This window comes from Serinus canaria, chromosome 9 (assembly GCF_022539315.1).
Source record: "Serinus canaria isolate serCan28SL12 chromosome 9, serCan2020, whole genome shotgun sequence".
Lineage (NCBI taxonomy): Eukaryota > Metazoa > Chordata > Aves > Passeriformes > Fringillidae > Serinus > Serinus canaria.
Genome location: NC_066323.1, coordinates 807,166 through 824,203, shown reverse-complemented (window position 1 = coordinate 824,203; position 17,038 = coordinate 807,166). Strand labels below are relative to the sequence as shown.

The 17,038-nt window shown below is 45.9% G+C and overlaps 1 protein-coding gene across 2 annotated transcripts in view; it reads right to left on the bottom strand.

Moving 5' to 3' along the window:
• Positions 1-537: 537 nt before the first annotated feature.
• Positions 538-17,038, bottom strand: part of MME (membrane metalloendopeptidase) — a 33,617-nt gene continuing 17,116 nt past the window's right edge. For both annotated transcript variants that reach the window (XM_009088981.4, XM_050978067.1), the window contains exons 10-23: positions 16,422-16,523; positions 14,752-14,888; positions 14,564-14,657; positions 13,807-13,935; positions 12,290-12,388; positions 11,700-11,780; positions 10,950-11,053; positions 10,717-10,775; positions 8,618-8,737; positions 8,237-8,370; positions 7,226-7,291; positions 5,056-5,151; positions 4,582-4,658; positions 538-1,901 (exon numbers count right to left, since the gene is read on the bottom strand). In XM_009088981.4, coding sequence (XP_009087229.1) covers positions 1,802-1,901; positions 4,582-4,658; positions 5,056-5,151; positions 7,226-7,291; positions 8,237-8,370; positions 8,618-8,737; positions 10,717-10,775; positions 10,950-11,053; positions 11,700-11,780; positions 12,290-12,388; positions 13,807-13,935; positions 14,564-14,657; positions 14,752-14,888; positions 16,422-16,523 — 1,398 coding nt within the window. In that variant the 3' untranslated portion in view covers positions 538-1,801. The remainder of the gene's footprint in view (positions 1,902-4,581; positions 4,659-5,055; positions 5,152-7,225; positions 7,292-8,236; positions 8,371-8,617; positions 8,738-10,716; positions 10,776-10,949; positions 11,054-11,699; positions 11,781-12,289; positions 12,389-13,806; positions 13,936-14,563; positions 14,658-14,751; positions 14,889-16,421; positions 16,524-17,038) is intronic.

Sequence of the window (17,038 nt, the reverse complement as noted above, 5' to 3'; positions counted from 1 at the left end):
AGCTCCGCACGGCCCGGCCCGCGGTGGGCACGGCTCAGGCAGGACCCCCGGGCTCAGGCAGGACCCCCGGGCTCAGGCAGGACCCCCGGCTCAGGCAGGAACCCCGGCTCAGGGACCAGCCCCTGCTCAGGTAAGAAGCCCAGGCGGGGTCAGTGGCGGGTGGGGCCGTCAGAGCCGCCCGGCACAGGTGAGAGCCCTCCCTCACCTGTGCAGGGCCCGCCTGGCTCTGCGCTCCGTCTGCAGCCCCGTTCTGGCTCCCTCCGAGCGCCGGAGGCTTTGTTTGGTGCTTGTTCTGTGCCGAGCTGTGCGGAGCGTTGGTTCCTGTGTGAAATGTTGGTTTCTGTGCGAAAACAGGGGCGCTCTGGGTGTCCCCTCTCTGTCAGAGGCTCGCTCCTGCGCAAAGCTGGGCCTGGAGCTGTGAGAGGCATTTGTTTGTCGTGGTCTGTGTTTTCTGACTGTGGGGCTCAGGGGCAAGCACAGACATCTATTTGCAGAGAATTTGTATTTTCATAATTCCTCTGAAGAACACGCACTGCATTTGGCTCATAATTTCAGTTTATTATCAAAATGTTTTGATCAGATGACAAACTCAGCTAAAAGGACATAGGTTTTTAAATAGACCTATTGTAGCAGTCATCTGAGGTATCTGGTACTTGGTTTGCAAATGTCTTTGCTTTGATAAACAAAGCAGTAAGTTCCTTTGCAATCTGCATGAGGATGTTTAATACATATCATTGCAGATTTAAAGCCTTTTACCCTCTTACTTAAAGCTCCTTCAGACTCTTGCAATCAGCTGTGCAGCTTTCCTGATGTGAGGTCTGATATTGATCAGAACACGTACGAGTTATGTGCAGGATCAGAGCCTAAGCACTGACAGTCAGCCTGAAAACTCCCATGGTTGTGCCCTCCATTGGAGAACTCAGTTTTGTAGGCTTTATCTTATTGCCCGATACCATGCTTTAGTCCAATTTCCCAGTTCTATGCAACCACTGATAAAATATGTTACAATACTTCAAGTCAAAAGTGTAGCTCAAGATTTAAATATAAAAACTATGATTTATACATTACTAGAAATTTTAAAAAAGAGCAACTTTAGAGAAAGCAAGATAAAGCTTAGAAAATGGTGAAAGGGTCTTTGATCACAATCTTACAGATTATAAGTACAGATATTAATAAATTACCTACTGTTTCATTTGGGCTGGAAAGCTGTAAATTAACTGTTGTAAATAGAGACTTCAGGTAATACACGCTGGAGTAATTAGTGAGAAGTTAGTTAAGTACAGCAGGTCTTTGGACTCCTCTTGTATAAATGGTTTCAAGTAAAAATGAAAACATTTGGTAGAACAGATCTCCTGCAACAGCAGAGGGTGCAGAGTCTGACACTGGGACATGAACTGCTGTGTGTGTCGTGTTGTGATGGCTAAAATGTGTGTCACTGAGTCCTTCTTCCTGCCCTGATCAGAAATCTGCATTCACTGACCCAGGGGAGATCATGTGCTGTACTTTGCCATTTCAAAATGAGTCCCTCTGGCTGTGGGCAGGGTTACAGCTGCAGGTGAGGTGAGCTGTGCACTGCCAGGTGAGTTGGGTCCTGCAGGGCTCTGGGGGAGAGGCAGCCAGGCAGCCAGCGCTGCCTTCCGTGCTGCCACGGGTGATGATTTGGGGTTTGCATGTTTACCAAGGATTACAGCCATGTCTCCAGCATATTCCACTCAGCTTTCTTCCCTCCTCCCCTTCTCAAAACCAGCTGGAAAGGTCTCTTTTCCTGGAAAGCTCCTTGAGATGTGAGGTTGGCAGTCCGTCACCAGACGCGGCACTTGTTGGCAGGGTCCATGTTGTCTCCCGTGGTGCATGAAAAGGCTTCTGAAAACTCTGGGGAGTTCTGCAGTGACCCCAGGACCCTTTAAAACAAATCAACACGCTGTCATTGCCGCTCGCTCGGGTTTCAAACAAACAACATGACCCATATTTTGTAACTTGTTTTGTTGTGTCACCTCAGCGTAGCGTGGGGAACGCCCTGCTGCTGAGCTCTGACTTGCTTCATTTCACCTCAAGGGCTGGCTGTGTTTTCTTCTTCAGTTTGTCTTGCCCCTATTGCAACCCCAGAAATACAGGACCTGTCCCCTCCTCATGGCTGGCTCTCACGAGCCAGTTCTTTCGCCCAGAACAGATTTCTCACTTGTCAGTAGTTTTCACTGAGGGTTTTTTCAGCTCCGTTTTGCTGACAAGTTTCTTGGTGAAGGGAAAACAAGACCCTGAGGTCAAGGGCTGTGGTGGTAACTCGTCAGTGAATGTTCATTTACATTTTTACACCAACCAGGTTTTAACTGAGATCATGCTGCTCCTCTGGGCGTTCTGCACAGACTTTCCAGTGAATGAGTTTTCTGGCAAAAAGTCTCAAACAAACAATGGCTTTCCACTCAACATGGGAAGTGAGTATGAGGCCATTCCAGCTAAGGCTGATTTTATATGTGTAATTGTGAACATGTGTGACTCTTAGATCTGCTGAGAGTCACTTGTTCCTTCAGGATTGGGAATACAGCAGCACATACCTACGCAGGGAAACAGGTCAAATACAGATACTGATGTATGTTGATTGTGGCTCAGAAGTTCTTTAAAGAACTGTTTCTTTGAGTAATTAATGATTATTCTGAGAATTATGTTCATCATTAGAACCAGGGTGTGCCCACAGAAGCTGAGGTGAAGTTCAGCAGTGACACCTGCAATACTTCAATTGTTCTAGAAGGCCAAAAGTGACTCCCTGGTCTTGGGAGCCAGCAGTGGAACAGGAGAAATCACAGAAAAAGGGTTATCAGAAACCTCATGCATTTTGGTGATCTAGCTGTGCTTCACTGCTCCAATGAACAAGGACTGCTAAAATGGGATGCTCTGCAATTAACAATTTCTATGGGGAGCTGCCTGTTCTCCTTGCAAGGAGAAGCAGCCCACAGTAGAAGGTATTGAAAAGGCTCATTGCACTCCCAGATAATAATCAAAAAAGGCACCTTGGGAGCCTCCGTGACACTTGTGTGGTATCACTATCTTATTAGGTGTTAATTTTGTGGGTATGTCTCATGAAATGATTTCTCTTTTAGAGCTCTTAGGGGGCCTCATCCTGTAAAGGACTGCCCATTCTGAGGACGTTGTCTGGTTTCTCATGAACACTTGTGTCACTGCATGTAAAGTTTATAGCGAGGTACAGACAGCACAGCACGATGTGGTGTGTCCAGGGTACACACAAACACAGCTTGTTACACTGGGATGCTGAACCAGTCAGCTTCAAAGGCCTTGTACCTCGTCCAAATCAGATGTGCTGAGGTTCTGAAGGGCCTCTGGAGCCTCATTAGCACCGAGACCAGACAGGAATGGCTGTAGGAGCTGGTGCACAAACTGCCTCTGGGAGAGATCCCAGATAGCACAACCCACCCGCAGTGGGAGCAGGCGAGAACAGCGAGGAACAGTCGCTGCTTTCACCAACTATCTGAGCGTGGGGGGTAAACAAGGTTTGCTGAAAAGCCGTGGAAAGAAAGATACTGGGATTAATGTCGTGGATTGTATCAGCACAGAGCCTGGCTGTTGTGGAGATGGAGCCTGGAGATGACTCAGCCTTCCAGCAGATGCTGTGATGGCTGCACTACCACTGATACCGTGGCATGGCACCAAGCAGGTTTATTAGAGCACATTGTTACACTGCTGATGAATAGGCTGCTCTGACTTCAGATAAAGAGAAAAGATCTGGTCTGGCTCAAAGGCTCGCACCCTGAGCAGCCACATTTCCTGCATGGCTCTAGTGAATTGAGCCCAGCTGGTCTTGGGAGGGCTGGCTGAGCACACCAGACACAGAATGCACATCTGCTGTTGTACCACAGCACATGGGTTTGCCAAGAGGGAGGGGCAGTGATCTGCCACTGATTCTACCTGTGACTTCAGTGGAGGATGAAAGTTCATCAGTGCTGTTGGTGTACAAGAACCCTATCAGGAGCTATTGCAAGAGCCAGGGACTTGGGGATGAGCCCTGGGTCCCAGACACAGTCACTGAGACTCTGCAGTGACAGAGCCCTGGGTCCCTGACACAGTCACTGGACTCTGCAGTGACAGAGCCCTGGGTCCCAGACACAGTCACTGAGACTCCGCAGTGACAGAGCCCTGGGTCCCAGACACAGTCACTGAGACTCTGCAGTGACAGAGCCCTGGGTCCCAGACACAGTCACACAGGGACAGCCAGGTGATGGGCTGTGTGTCCTGTGGTGAGGGCTGTTCAAAGCTGCCCCATTGTGTGCACAGAATTTAGCTGGATCTTCTCAAGGATGAGACAATGATCCCACATCTTCCTTTGCCTGTGGAGCTGTCTGGGAAGGGCTTTGCCTGCTTGGGCAGTGCTGGAAGGGACAGGGAGAGCCCAGCCTGCCTGTGTCCTCCTAAGCAGCCCCAGTGTGCTGTGCCTGTAGGTTTGTGCAGGTTAAAGCTCCCTGGGAAGGGCAGCCCAGCCCTTGGCAGGGTCTCTTCAGTTCCCCCACAAAGATCCCCTGCTGCAGAGGGGTTACACCTCGGGACTGCTCTGGGGGTGCTGGCTCTGCTGACCTGAATCTGCCTGGGCTGTGCACGTCTGTCTTGATGGAGTTCACTGCATATTCTGGTCTGTACGTCCCACACCACACCTGCACAGGTAACAAAGAAAAGCATCATTAGCCCGAGACTTTACAGGAAGAGACCTGCTGCCATTCAACTGTGAAATACCTAATGTTCATGAGAATAAATTCCACACTAGAACAAAAAGAAAAAAGGGTGCATTTTGTTAAAAAAATGTGCATCATTGTCCTCAGACAAAGGCACTTGGGCACAAGGCACTTCCTACCAGGCTTATAAGTGGCTGAATTAATTTCTTTAGGGAAGATAAAAATCACCTAACAAGACTTTATTTTCACTGCTTTGCAGTGAGCACTGCTCAGCTCTGCCAGCTCTTAGTTAGCCCACGGGAGTCAGCCTGTTCTGACTTGCTGCTAAACTGTAATGTCAAGTGGTTTTCAAAGCCCTCAGGCAAGAAGTAAAGGATACCTGTGCAAAGTTCAGAAAAAACAGCTGTTTGTGGTTCATGTCGAGACCAGGAAGAAGTTTTTCTTTTCCGTGTTTTCTCTCAAAGTTTTCATAAGCCTGTAGAATGAAGTGAGCAGAAATGTTACAGCTTCCAGCATTTTTCCAGTCAAAATGAAATGATGACAAGGAGGAACATGGATTCTTTGACATAATTAATCGTTGCCTCCCTTGGCCATCCACCTCACATGTGCCACCTTGAAGCAGAAGACAACAGGGCCATTTCTTAGTACTGTGCTCTCAATTATCTAATGCTGCATTATGAAAAAGAGATTTTTCCCGCTGTGGGTTCTTTGGGGCTTGGGTTTTTTAAAGTGAAATGCAGAAGGCTTTAAGACCTTGCCATAGTAAGAACAGCTGCTTTCATGTTTCTTATGGGGACGTGTCAAACGATGTGTTAGTGTCTCATCACTGATGAAAGATGCTGCAGAAATGTTCTGCCTGAGGTCAGTGCCAAAGCAACGCACGAGTAAAGCCAATCAACTGCCCAAGCACAGCTGAGGAACGAGCAGATAGCAGGTCCATGGAAAAGGCTCTGGAAGTTTCCATGGATAGCAGCTGAATGAGAGCCAGCAGTGCCACAGCACTGCTAAAGAGGCCAGTGTTGTACTGGGATGTGTAAACAGGGGTGGCTTATATGAAATACATGAAGTAATCCTTCTACTCCACTCAGTGCTGGCCAGGGCTCAGCTGGAGTGCTCTGTCCAGTTTTGGGCACTGCCCTTCAAGAAAGATGTGGACCAACTGGAGAGAGTCCAGAAGAAAGCAGCAAGAATGAGCAGAGGTCCAGCAAACATGACCTATGAGGAAAGATTGAAAGAATTGGGTTTGTTTAGTCTAAAGGAGAGAAGTCTGGGCCTTGAAGCATGTAAGTCTTCAAATATGTGCAAGGTCACAGGAGAAAAAGGAGCAGGTTTGTTGTGCTTGCCGTGCTGGAGGCAGAGCCTGGTGGCACTGGGAGTGGCACGAGGAGGCAGTGGGAATGCTCCTCTGGGAGGCTGGAGGGATGCAGAAGGGCTTGGTTCTACCTGCATGGAGAGGGCGGTGGGATACTGACCTCTCAAGATTCCTTCTGGACCTTTTTTTACTGTTTATGTGATGTCATAATAATTTTTAATACTTCTGACCTAATTTTTCTGGCTACTCCCATTCCTTTCAGAAAGCGTATCCCCTTTCATGGCTTTGTACTTTGCACAAATATTCCAGTAACCAAAGATCAGACTAATCTAATAAGCCTGATGCCTCTTTTAGGCTTCCAAACCATTCCTTAAACTCTCATTAATAATTGTCTTTGCCCTCAAACACGTCCATTTCCAGTGAGAGCTTGGAGAAGGGTGAGTTGGCCGTGCATCCCAGAGCTCTTTGTGGGCCAGTGACAGCACTCTGTTGTCAAGTGTTGAGTATTTTGCCACAGAAGGTGTTCAGGGAAGGAGAAGGAGGATCACGTTTCTGAGGCTTGCAGCCATCAGATTTGTGAATAACAAGGAAAGCTGACAGAGGAGCTGACTGGCTACTCTCTACCAGACCATGCTCACAAAAAGAACCTGTGTCTCCCTGACTGCCAATCTCAACAGTGGCCAGCCTAGGAGTCCATCTGCTGCTTGGGGAAGAGAAGCAAGGCAAAGCCAAAAAGCATCCAGCTCTCCTGGAAGGCTTAGTGCAGGGAGCCCAGTCTCTCTGGCATCTTGGGATACCAGTACAGAGGGCACAAGTCACCTGTACAAGATGAAAAGCAAAGTGTTTATGTCTATGGGTCAGAAGAAAGTCATCCTGCCTCTCCTTCCTGAAAAACCTGGTGAAAAAGACAGCCAGACAGCTGCTGGTATCAGCACTTTCTTTAGGTCATGGTCCAAGGGTGAGCCAGTGAGTGTTTCCATTCCACACATTCCTTATTCACAAAGGGGGAAAAAATTGAAAAAGAGTTCCCTAGGAGCAGGTAATCTGTAGCCTGACATGATTAACAGGATGAGAGAAATACCACAGCTGGCCAGTGGCTTTAATCCAGGCCTCCATGGCACAGTAGGTCTGGTCCTGTCCCTAACACAGAAATTGTGTTTCTTCTTCCAAGGCTCTGAAATGGATTTTCTTAATCTCTGACAGTTTCAGCTAAAATAGAGAAATAGATATTTCTTACCTTGTATGCTTGTCTCACACCCCCATTATCAGCAATGTTTTCTCCTAGTGTGTTGATTCCACTCAGCTGTAAAATAGAAAGGAAAGGTCTTGGTTTCTGAAAAAAAAAAGCTCATCCTGGACCTGTAACACCAAACTTTGTGCATTTTCCATTTTCTAAAGGCAAGAATTACCTTAAAATCTGAAGGTTTAGCAGAAGATTATGTTAAAATCTCTGAAAACTCTTTATGTCCCTTGTCTCAAAATCCATGTTTTGAGATACGATTATTTTTCTAATCCCCTTCCTTCCCCTCCAGACAACTTTCTCAGCTCTGTATCTCTTACCCAGATTTTCTGCTACTTAGTCATTGCTCATTTATCCTTCCTCTTTTCTCCTTGTCTTTAAGCCTCAGTTTCTTACCACAGTTCCAGTCAGAGGAAGTGGACAGAATTTGTAGTCTGTAGAACAAGTTAAAACTCAAACTCCAAACTGCTGAAATTGTCTGTTAACAGACATCAGCAAACCTGCTAGAAGGTATTTTTGGTATAGTAGGAAAGTTCAGTAGCTTCTTGATAGCCAGATACATAGAAATTCTCTATTTAGTAGGTATTACTAAATTAGTCAAATAGTACCAAAGATAATGAAGCTTTGATAATGGGAAACCTCTAATTCTATTTTTTAAAAATCCTTATTTTAACCTTTAGTCCATCATACTGATTAATGATAGTCAAAGCTGCAAAATCTAGAATAATTCTTTGATTGAATTTAATGTGTGAATAAAAGGGCAGCACAACATGCTGAAATTTTCTTCTCTGTTTTTACTGGCCTCTCTCTGAGTCCCCACACTTCAACACACGTTTTGGGAAACCTCAGGGCTGGGAGTTTTATCATTTCCCTGTCCTGTGTGATGGAACACTGTCAGGCTGTATCACGGCAGCCAGTGGAATTGAGAGGAATAACCTCTGGTGCCTTCCACGGAGCACTGTGAGCAGGGCTGTCCCATCAGAGCAGGAGCTCCCACACAGGACCTACGTTCTGTCCACCTGCCAGGTCCCACGAGAAGTTCCCATACTGGTACACCATGCACTGGGACAGCTCCTTGAAATTCCGCGCTGATTCTTCACTCCACCAGTCCACGAGGTCTCCGTTCTCATTAAAATTCCTGCCTGTAACAGTGAGTTAAACAGAATTATTTATACAAGAAAAGAGGGCTTGGTGCAGCGGGGAGGGGAGCGAGCAAGACTTTGGACTGTGCTCTTGGGAGAGCAGTACTGTAATGCCTCAGAAACCCAGACTTCATCTTACATACGGAAATTCATCTCCCCCTGACGTGCTCCCTGGAAGGATGAAGCACTAGGGCATGTCAGACCCCCCGAGCTCTGGGTGTTTGCCCCTGGCAGCTCAGGGCCTCACCGTTGTCGTCGAAGCCGTGCGTGATCTCGTGCCCGATGACCATCCCGATGCCGCCGTAGTTCAGAGACCTGGGCTGGGAGGCACTGAAGAAAGGGGGCTGCAAAATCCCCGCAGGGAAGACTGAAAAGGAAGCACATTTAAGGCTGAAAAGGAAGCCCCAGCACAGTTAAGGCCCTGCCCCGTTCCCCTGCAGGTACAGTGGGGCCAGACCCCTGTTATGGGCTTGAACCCAAACCGCCCCGTTCCCTGGGATCTCCCAGCAGCCACAAATGACTGACACATGGGAATGCTGTAGGACAGGAGCAACAGAGCAGCAGAACCACCCCCCTCTTCAGACACTTCCAAAATCATGACCAGCTTTTCCTTTGTTACTCTTCTGCTCTGCAGGAAAAAGCAGTTTGTTCCAATTTACATCACTCAGCATTCACAGACTTCAGTCTCATCCTTGAACAAACCTCACAACATTGTGAGAAGTGGGAGGGTGTCCCCCAAGAAGAATAGATTATTTGATCATTCCATCACAAATCAATCTCAGAGACAGGAATTTATTCTTCCCTTGAAAATACAAGTAACTCCCACTAGAATCAATAAAAATAGGCCAAGCTGTCAATAAAAGAACTGGAACAAAGCAGTTCCATTTACCCACTTCTCTGCTCATTTTTCTAGGCTTCTTCTACAAAACAATTCGTTTGAAAAGAAACCATGTTGCAATTCTGATCTTTTTATAAATTAAGAGTAATAAAATACTATAAAATATTCGGTTCCCCTTAGTATCTTGAAGGCCTTTTCCTGTCTCCCTGCTACCTCTGCAATATGAAGTTTTAATTCTCCCTGGGAAGGAGGTGGATGTGGCTCTACACAACTTAGACAGACAGAAAGAACTGGGTGACAGTTCTCACACAGCAAAAGAAAGAAGATGGATATTTCAGTATAAATCCAGTTTGGTTCTAGGGCTTTCTTTCAGGATAAGAAAGAACCATGGGAAAACCAGAAAGTAACAAACAGGTTAGAGATCAGCCAGTTGTGCTGTGTCCGAGCTGCTGCCACAGCAGCCCCAGTGCAGTGCTGGTTTGCTGAGGAATGGATGCCCCACTGTTCTGTCTGTTACCAGGGGGCACAGATGGGGTCAGCAGAGCGAGGAGCCACCTCTGGAGCTGCTGGCTCTGGGAGCTCTGCCCAGGATGGGGACAGGGCTGTGCAGCCTCAGCCAGGTGCTCCTGGGGAACACACCTGGGCAGCAGCAGCTCAGCTGCTCTTGGGGAGCTCAGTGGGTTCCTCATGGTCTGAGCTGCTGATGGAGCAGAGCAGGTCACACCACACCCAGATGGAGCCACAGAGCTCCAGGTTCCCTACACACCATGCACAGAACTGCTCTTCAGAGGGTTTTTTAAAGTCTGGTTCTAAGCTCATTCCGACATCACTCTAAAGATCAGACTGCTTTAATTATCCTGTGCATGCCATAGTTAAGGGATGAGGTAAGAATTTATGACTCACAGTAACTGCCAGTCACCAGTTTCAGTCTTCCTCATCATGATTCCTTTCCTACAAATTACTGAACAAAGCTATTTTAAACAAAGCCTTCTGGAAGTTCTTGTGTTAACTGTTCAGTCAAGAGCTAAATGCTCACATCAAGAAACAATCTTGTTTCATTTCTGTCCTGAGCCCTGCAGGACAAGGTTTTTCCATTTTTTTAGACTTGTTTCAAGGAATCACGAGTGGATCACAGTACCTCACTGATGGCCTAGAAAGGACACTGCAGTCTGTGACATTTGGATGACTAAAATTTAAGCACTATTTGCAGAATGGACGTGACAGAAATACTGAGAAGCATAATTAATGTTGTGAAATGTTTTGTGACTCTTGCGAGCCTTGCAGCACTGTGAAGAGAGCTGGGATGGTTCACAAGATGAGAAACCTTGGGGCCTCCATGTGGTTCTAATCTAAGCCAGAATGGACAGGGCTTTTTATTCCCATGGATGGTTTTGGCTAGGCTGACATTAGGAATCTTTATACTCAAATTTGTTATAACAAGATCGTTTCGCTTCCTTTAAAAGTACATACCTACATACATATATAAAAAATAAATAGGTAAACCTTACCTATCTGATTCCTACTTGCTGAGTAAAAAGCATTGACAACAGCAGCTCCACTTATCCACCTGGTAACACCAGAAGAATAAACATTAGTATTTCAATTGTTAATGGCAACATTAATGATTGCTAGAATAAGCCTAGAAACTGTGTAACAGAATCATAGAATATTTGAAGTTGGAGGGTACCTTCTCCTGTGAAAACTGGATAAAAGACTAGACAGAGTATTATTAAATACTTACTCCTCTTTGTCCACCTTTTCTCTAAGCTTTTTCAACCTTTTCTTCTGGGTAAATACTAAATTTTGAATAATGTTTTCAAAGTATTCTTCTTCTTTGTAGTTCAACTAAAAAGAAAGGGGGAAGAGGAGTTAGTGGTGGTGTTACTGATTTGGGATAAAAGACACACGGATCAGGAAAATCTAGTCTTAAGTATGATGAGCTAAGCAACACATTTCTAAGAATATTTTTTGATCTACAATTAGAGCTTGGTTTGCAGAGCTCTGCTACATCACAGAGTTGATATTGTGGCTGGATCTGTGTTAGCAGCTGGGTACTTTTTCCAGAGCTCTTCATTCTCTGTTCCCAGACATATTTTGAGTGGAGTTCAGCAATTGTTGGTGTTGCCCTGAACCCCTGGAGCTGGCAGTTTGGTAAGGAGCAGTTCCACCCCAGAGAAGGCACAGAGTCAGCTCTGTGCCTGTGCAGGCACTGCAGCCAGTGCTGGGCCAGTCTGTGCCAGATGGAATGCTGCACTGAACACCACTGGCTCCATGCTTGCCCTCACATAATCCAGCAGAATGTGGACGTGTCCTTGGAATGCCCCCAGAGCCAGGCACATCTGCGTGTCACATCCGTACCAGGCTGGCTGGGCACACCTCCTCCCTCCCCCCTGCAGCTGGGCACACACGGGTCAGTGGGGCAAGGAAAGCAAAGTCCCTTTTCTTCTCTGAAAACCCTTTTCTGATTCCCCTGCCTGCTGTGCACACTTACCTCCTGGTACTCACTGTTGAGCTTGTCATTATCTGTCACGATCTCATCGGGATAACCAATCCTCTCTTTAATTGCTATTGCCTAGGGACAAGGGAATTTGATATCCATAGCAAATCCAACCATGTTTTTAAATAATAGATTATATAAGAAAGGCAATATGGAAGCCACTGCAGAAACTGCAGGATGTTAATTATATATAGATTTTGTTTAAATTTTTTATTCACTGAAACCACAAGTTTATGGGTTTTATCCTGGTCCTCCTAATAGCTGGTCAAATCACCAGGAATCATTCCTTCTCATTTTCAGCATTGTTTTCCTGTAGATATTCATTATCTAGCTCCTTAATCACTATTTGCCTGAAAGGTCTGAACCTGTATACAGATTCTTCCTGTTTTGTGTGCCTATCTCCAGAGGTCCCTTCCCTTGGAATCCTAAACTGCTGTGCCTATACAAGCATAACAACAAATGTGCTTGTATTACAACATAGAAGTTATAATATAGAAGTTACTACTTATTTTTTGTCAGGACAAACAACTGAAATACTGATTTTTATAGAACTACACATTACCAATATTTCAGACAGAACTTACTTTTTGTTCTGCTCTCTTTTTGGTCTCTGCATCCATCCAGGGAAGATCATCTAAGGTTTTTATAAAAACATCACGTATATCTGCAATCATTTCTTCAACCTGGAAAAAACACCAGAATGTTACAAACCCACAGAGTAAGACGGGGGGCAATGCAGTTCAGTCATGCAGGTTTGCAAAACCTGGCAGACATTGCCCTGCTGGATGTTGTGCATCTTAGGGAATCGCTGTGTTTGTGCCAAGCCCAAAAATGGGTGGTTTCACACCAGGATTCCAGTGGTGATTGCAGTCAGCCAAGGCTTCACTTCAGGTCCATTTTCAGGAACTTTCTGTGTGGCTGGAGGTGAACAGAATTGCCCCTGTGCCCAGTGGTGGCAGGATGTGAATGGTGTCACTCTCCAGGAACAGCAGTGGCTGCTGGTGCCAGCGAGTGCAGCTCCTGGGATTGAGGATGGGCTCCTGCACAGCTGCCCATGCACCTGGCTCAGAGAGCAGGCGGGGCTTCCTCCCACCTGCAGCCTCACATTTCACACTGTACCCCGGTAAAACTTGCATTTTTAAACCTTTGTGATAACCGTTATTAACACTTCAATAAAAACTCGACAGTCAAGCCCACTTTGATTAGGCTGTAATAAAAGTGCAACCAAAGCTGTGTCAGGAAGTGCAGGGCTGTAGGAATTTGCTTTTTGTTGACAGAGTGACAAAACTATTCTTTGTCTTTTTAAAAAGGAAAGAAGCTTAGAAGTTTCTTTCCTTGATTAGGTGAAAAAGCTACTTTATAGGCTTAAGGGACTTCAAACTTAAGGATAGCTAATTGGATAGAAGCTACAAAGTCCTGCTTAGGCAATTTACTGGAAAAAGAAGAGAACAAAGAAACTAATGGCTTTTGTGAGGTGTCTTACTAGGACCAAAAACCTCTTGCACTTGGCTCGGGGGTTTTTTTGTTTGTTATTTTGCCTTTTATTAAACCTTTTTGTTTCTAACACTGCAACAGAAGCTATCCTGCTATTCTTATGCCTCCAAAGGTAGCAGAGCTGTCTTGGGTGAGTAACAGAACTCCACCAGCTTATGCGACCTGGCTCGAGGAGGCTCCTATTCCTCATGGTGGTGATGAAGGTCCCTTCTCCTGTGAAAACTGGATAAGAGACTAGACAGAGTATGATTAAATACTCAGTGCCTCTGATGAAGGGCACTCGTGTCACTGTGGGACACGAAACAACACGGGTGCACACACTGCTGCTGTTCTCATGGTGAAAAAAGAGAAGATTGTTTTCTGACTCCAACATTTATAGATTTCTAAAAGTGACAGTGGGTTAGAGGGCAAAAGTGCCACCTCTCCAACGACACTGGACAAACCAACAGTCTATCAAATTCCTTTCTCCCATAAAAGAACGCAAAACAATAAGTTATTTACAGGAAGCGTGTGAGAAAGTTCATTACAAGAATGTAAACATCAGAAAGCTTAGAAAAACTTAAAAAACCAGGGCTTCACGCTGGGGCTGAGGGGCTGAGGGCTTTACCACGTGCTTGCTGTCCCCAGCAAAGGCCTCCTCCACGTAGAGCCGGCCCACGGCGCTCTCCATGTTCCCGTTGACGTAGTTGGCGCAGCGGCGCCAGACGGCGCTCTCGGAGGTGGTGCCATAAAGGGCCTGTGGGACACACAGCAGGGCAAACAGGGCTAAACTGGGCTAAACTGGGGCTCCTCCACCTCCGTGCACACACCCCGTCCATCCCCGGCCGGGGCTCTTAGCTGGGCTCACTCTCCAACGGGAGGATCACTGGGAAAACTCTCACAGAGGGAGGAGTTCTGTGCGGGAATACAAAGAACTTCCATGTCCAGTTGCTGAAATTGCTCAGCATTTCCTTAAAAGCACTAAGCTATCAGCAGGGTCAAATGACTGGAAAGCAAGACTGGGGCCATAATGTTTGCCTCCAATATGTTCCTTTGGATGATAAAGAGTTTCTAACAAGTCAGTCAGAACTGTAATCCCTCGCAAACAAATGTGACTGTTCTGATACCAAAATGGGGATTAATTTAGATTCAGAAAAACAAGAGACCAGGTACCAGAGCAGTGCTTTCAAATCCACTCAGCTATCAGGCATAAATCCCATAAATTATAGATACACTCCAGCAGAAGCTCAGCAAACACATCTGGCTTTTGTGTGAAAAATCCAAAAGACATTACATATTTATTTGCTACACCTACATAAAAACCCCTATCTTTTGTGGCTCACGAAAGCCATCATTAGAACTTAGGGAGAGATGAATTTCTGCACCTTACGGAAAGCATTCCTCGTGTCCTTGTAGTCCTGGCTGAGGCTGTTGACAAGATCCATGACAAACCGCCAGGCCATGTAATTCTGAAGGTCTCTGTTTTACAAAACAACAATAATAACTGGTGATGTTTTGAGGCTTTTTAAGTTTCCTGGAAAGAAAATGCAAATGCCGTACTTAACACACCCACCTGGAGGAGTAGTTTAGGAGAATAGACCTGAGCTTGAGCAGGTAGTCAGGGTCGTAAACAATGACGTGTTCCGTGTTGCCAACGTTGATTTGCACTGTTGACATGATGGCATTTATGAATTCTGACCAGTTGAACTCCTGGAAAATCAATATGCATTAGGATATAGTTCCATCATAAACAGTTTGGGTATGTTTGCATGACACAGCTGCTTGCCTTCAGTTTCCCTAATATTTGCACTACTTATAAATGGGGTCATTGTAATTATAGCTGGCCTGAGATCATTTATAGCTCTAAAAAGGTTGTTAACATACGGGGGTATTTGGCAGAAAGGGTAGAGAAATTGCTTTGATTTCAAGCTAGCACATTTTTTTTTAATTTTTAAAGTTTCTGTTCTATTACTTTAAAAAGTGTTGGTGATTTTTCCCTGCCTGTATCTTTGGAAGGTTTATTGGAAGAGGTAAAGTCTTCCATCAGACAAGTGGAAGTAGCTGAGGAGAGCAGATAAGCTTTCAGGAACAGTCACTGAAGGTCTGGGAGAGAAGCAGCAAACTCCAGGCTAATCTTGGGAATAATTGCTGTTCTATCCTTAGACATTACAACACCACCAACTCCCATCAAGTGTCTTTGGAGCATTTTGGAATAAATTTAAATTAGTGCTGATCTGCAGCACCCCCCAGGCACTAATAATAACCAGGGCAATGCCATTCTATGACAGGAGTTGTTGTTTTCTGACAGGATGACTGTAATGGTAACCAACTACACCTGTGGGAGACTGTGAATTATGAAACCAATTAAACCAGGCAGGAGGGAACTGTCAGAAAATTAAAGTCAATAAAATTGCAGTGAATATGAAAAAGTGCCAGGAATAACAGTGTTTCATTGCACCTCACTGGCCTCAGAAACCTCAACAAAAGTCATGAGGATAAAAACTGCCCGTGTTCAGTGTGATGTTATGTTCCTGGGGAGACAGAGCTGTGTTAGCAAAGCTCGGGCTGGTTTCAGCTGCTCTCTGTGCCGTGAGTTAAAGGCTGCCCTGCACAAACAGCACATGGCTCAGGGTGAGAGCAGAGCTGACACATCCCGGGGGAGCTGCAGTGGGAGGGAGGTGGAGAACTGTCCTGTTTCATGGGCTGGCAGGCCCTTGCTGCTTGCCCTGGGAGCAGTAATTACAGAGGCAATGCTGGACAAACTGGATTTTTGTTCTGAATCTGCAGCTCTGGATAAACAGAGTGGGGCTGAGTATTCACTGAACACCCCTGAACCAGCTGGTGGCTACAGGCTGGATTTCAGTCCTGAACCTGTGAGGATAAGGAGCAGGATCAGAGAATCACAGAATGGTTTGGGCTGGAAGGGATCTTAAAGATCATCTATTCCCAGCCCCCTGCCACGGGCAGAGACACCTCCCACTGGAAATGTTTTCTCCTTTGTACTTTTCCATCTTTTTATGTTGAGGCAAATGGGAAGATGTGCCTTCAGGTTAGGAGAAGCAGTGGGTACAGAATGTGCATACAGTTCAGAGTCATCAGAAGAGCAGGTAGGACTGTGCCCATCAGGGATCCTGTTCAATTGCAAATATGTCATGTCTTTAACAGAAAAAAAATCCAGGCTTCATTGTTTAATCCCATCAGTGATAAATTAGAGGTTAAAATACCAGGTCACTGATCACTCACCTTATTATTGATTACCAGTGAGAAGTTCTTTTGGAGTTCTGCCAAGGTCATTTTATTGTACATCAGAAGTGGATCATTTCTGTCTTCAGATTTTGTTGTTGCCTATCAGAGTTAATCAGGAGAAAATTACTGAGTATATTGAGTGAGTTCCCAGGAGTTTTGGTTCTGATCAGGGTGCACTGCTGCCCTGTGTGTTCTTTGGGCACTGCTGGGGTGGCACAGCCCCCAGCTCACACAGCTCTGTGCTGCTCTGGGCACTGCCAGTTTGCACTGCTGAGTTCAACATCTGCATCCTCAGCAGCAGATTTTACCCTTTTAAAGTGCTTTGAAAAATCAGTTTTGCCAAGCCTCCTTTTATCCTTCTCTTCCTCTTTCCTATTCTATTGTGCATTCAGGGGTTTTTCTGTGTTTTTTTAAACAAACTCCCAAGAGCACAGTGCCAGCTCTCTCCAGCACATTCAGGCTGATGCTGAGTTTTGGATGACAGGTTAAAGTCCCAGGCAGTGGCAGCTTCCCCAGCACCAGCTGGACTCCACCAGCAGCTGCAGCTGCTGCAGGGACACTGCAGGCATGAGCTCCTCTCATGCTGCTCTTTAAAGCCTTTCTTCAGTGAATTC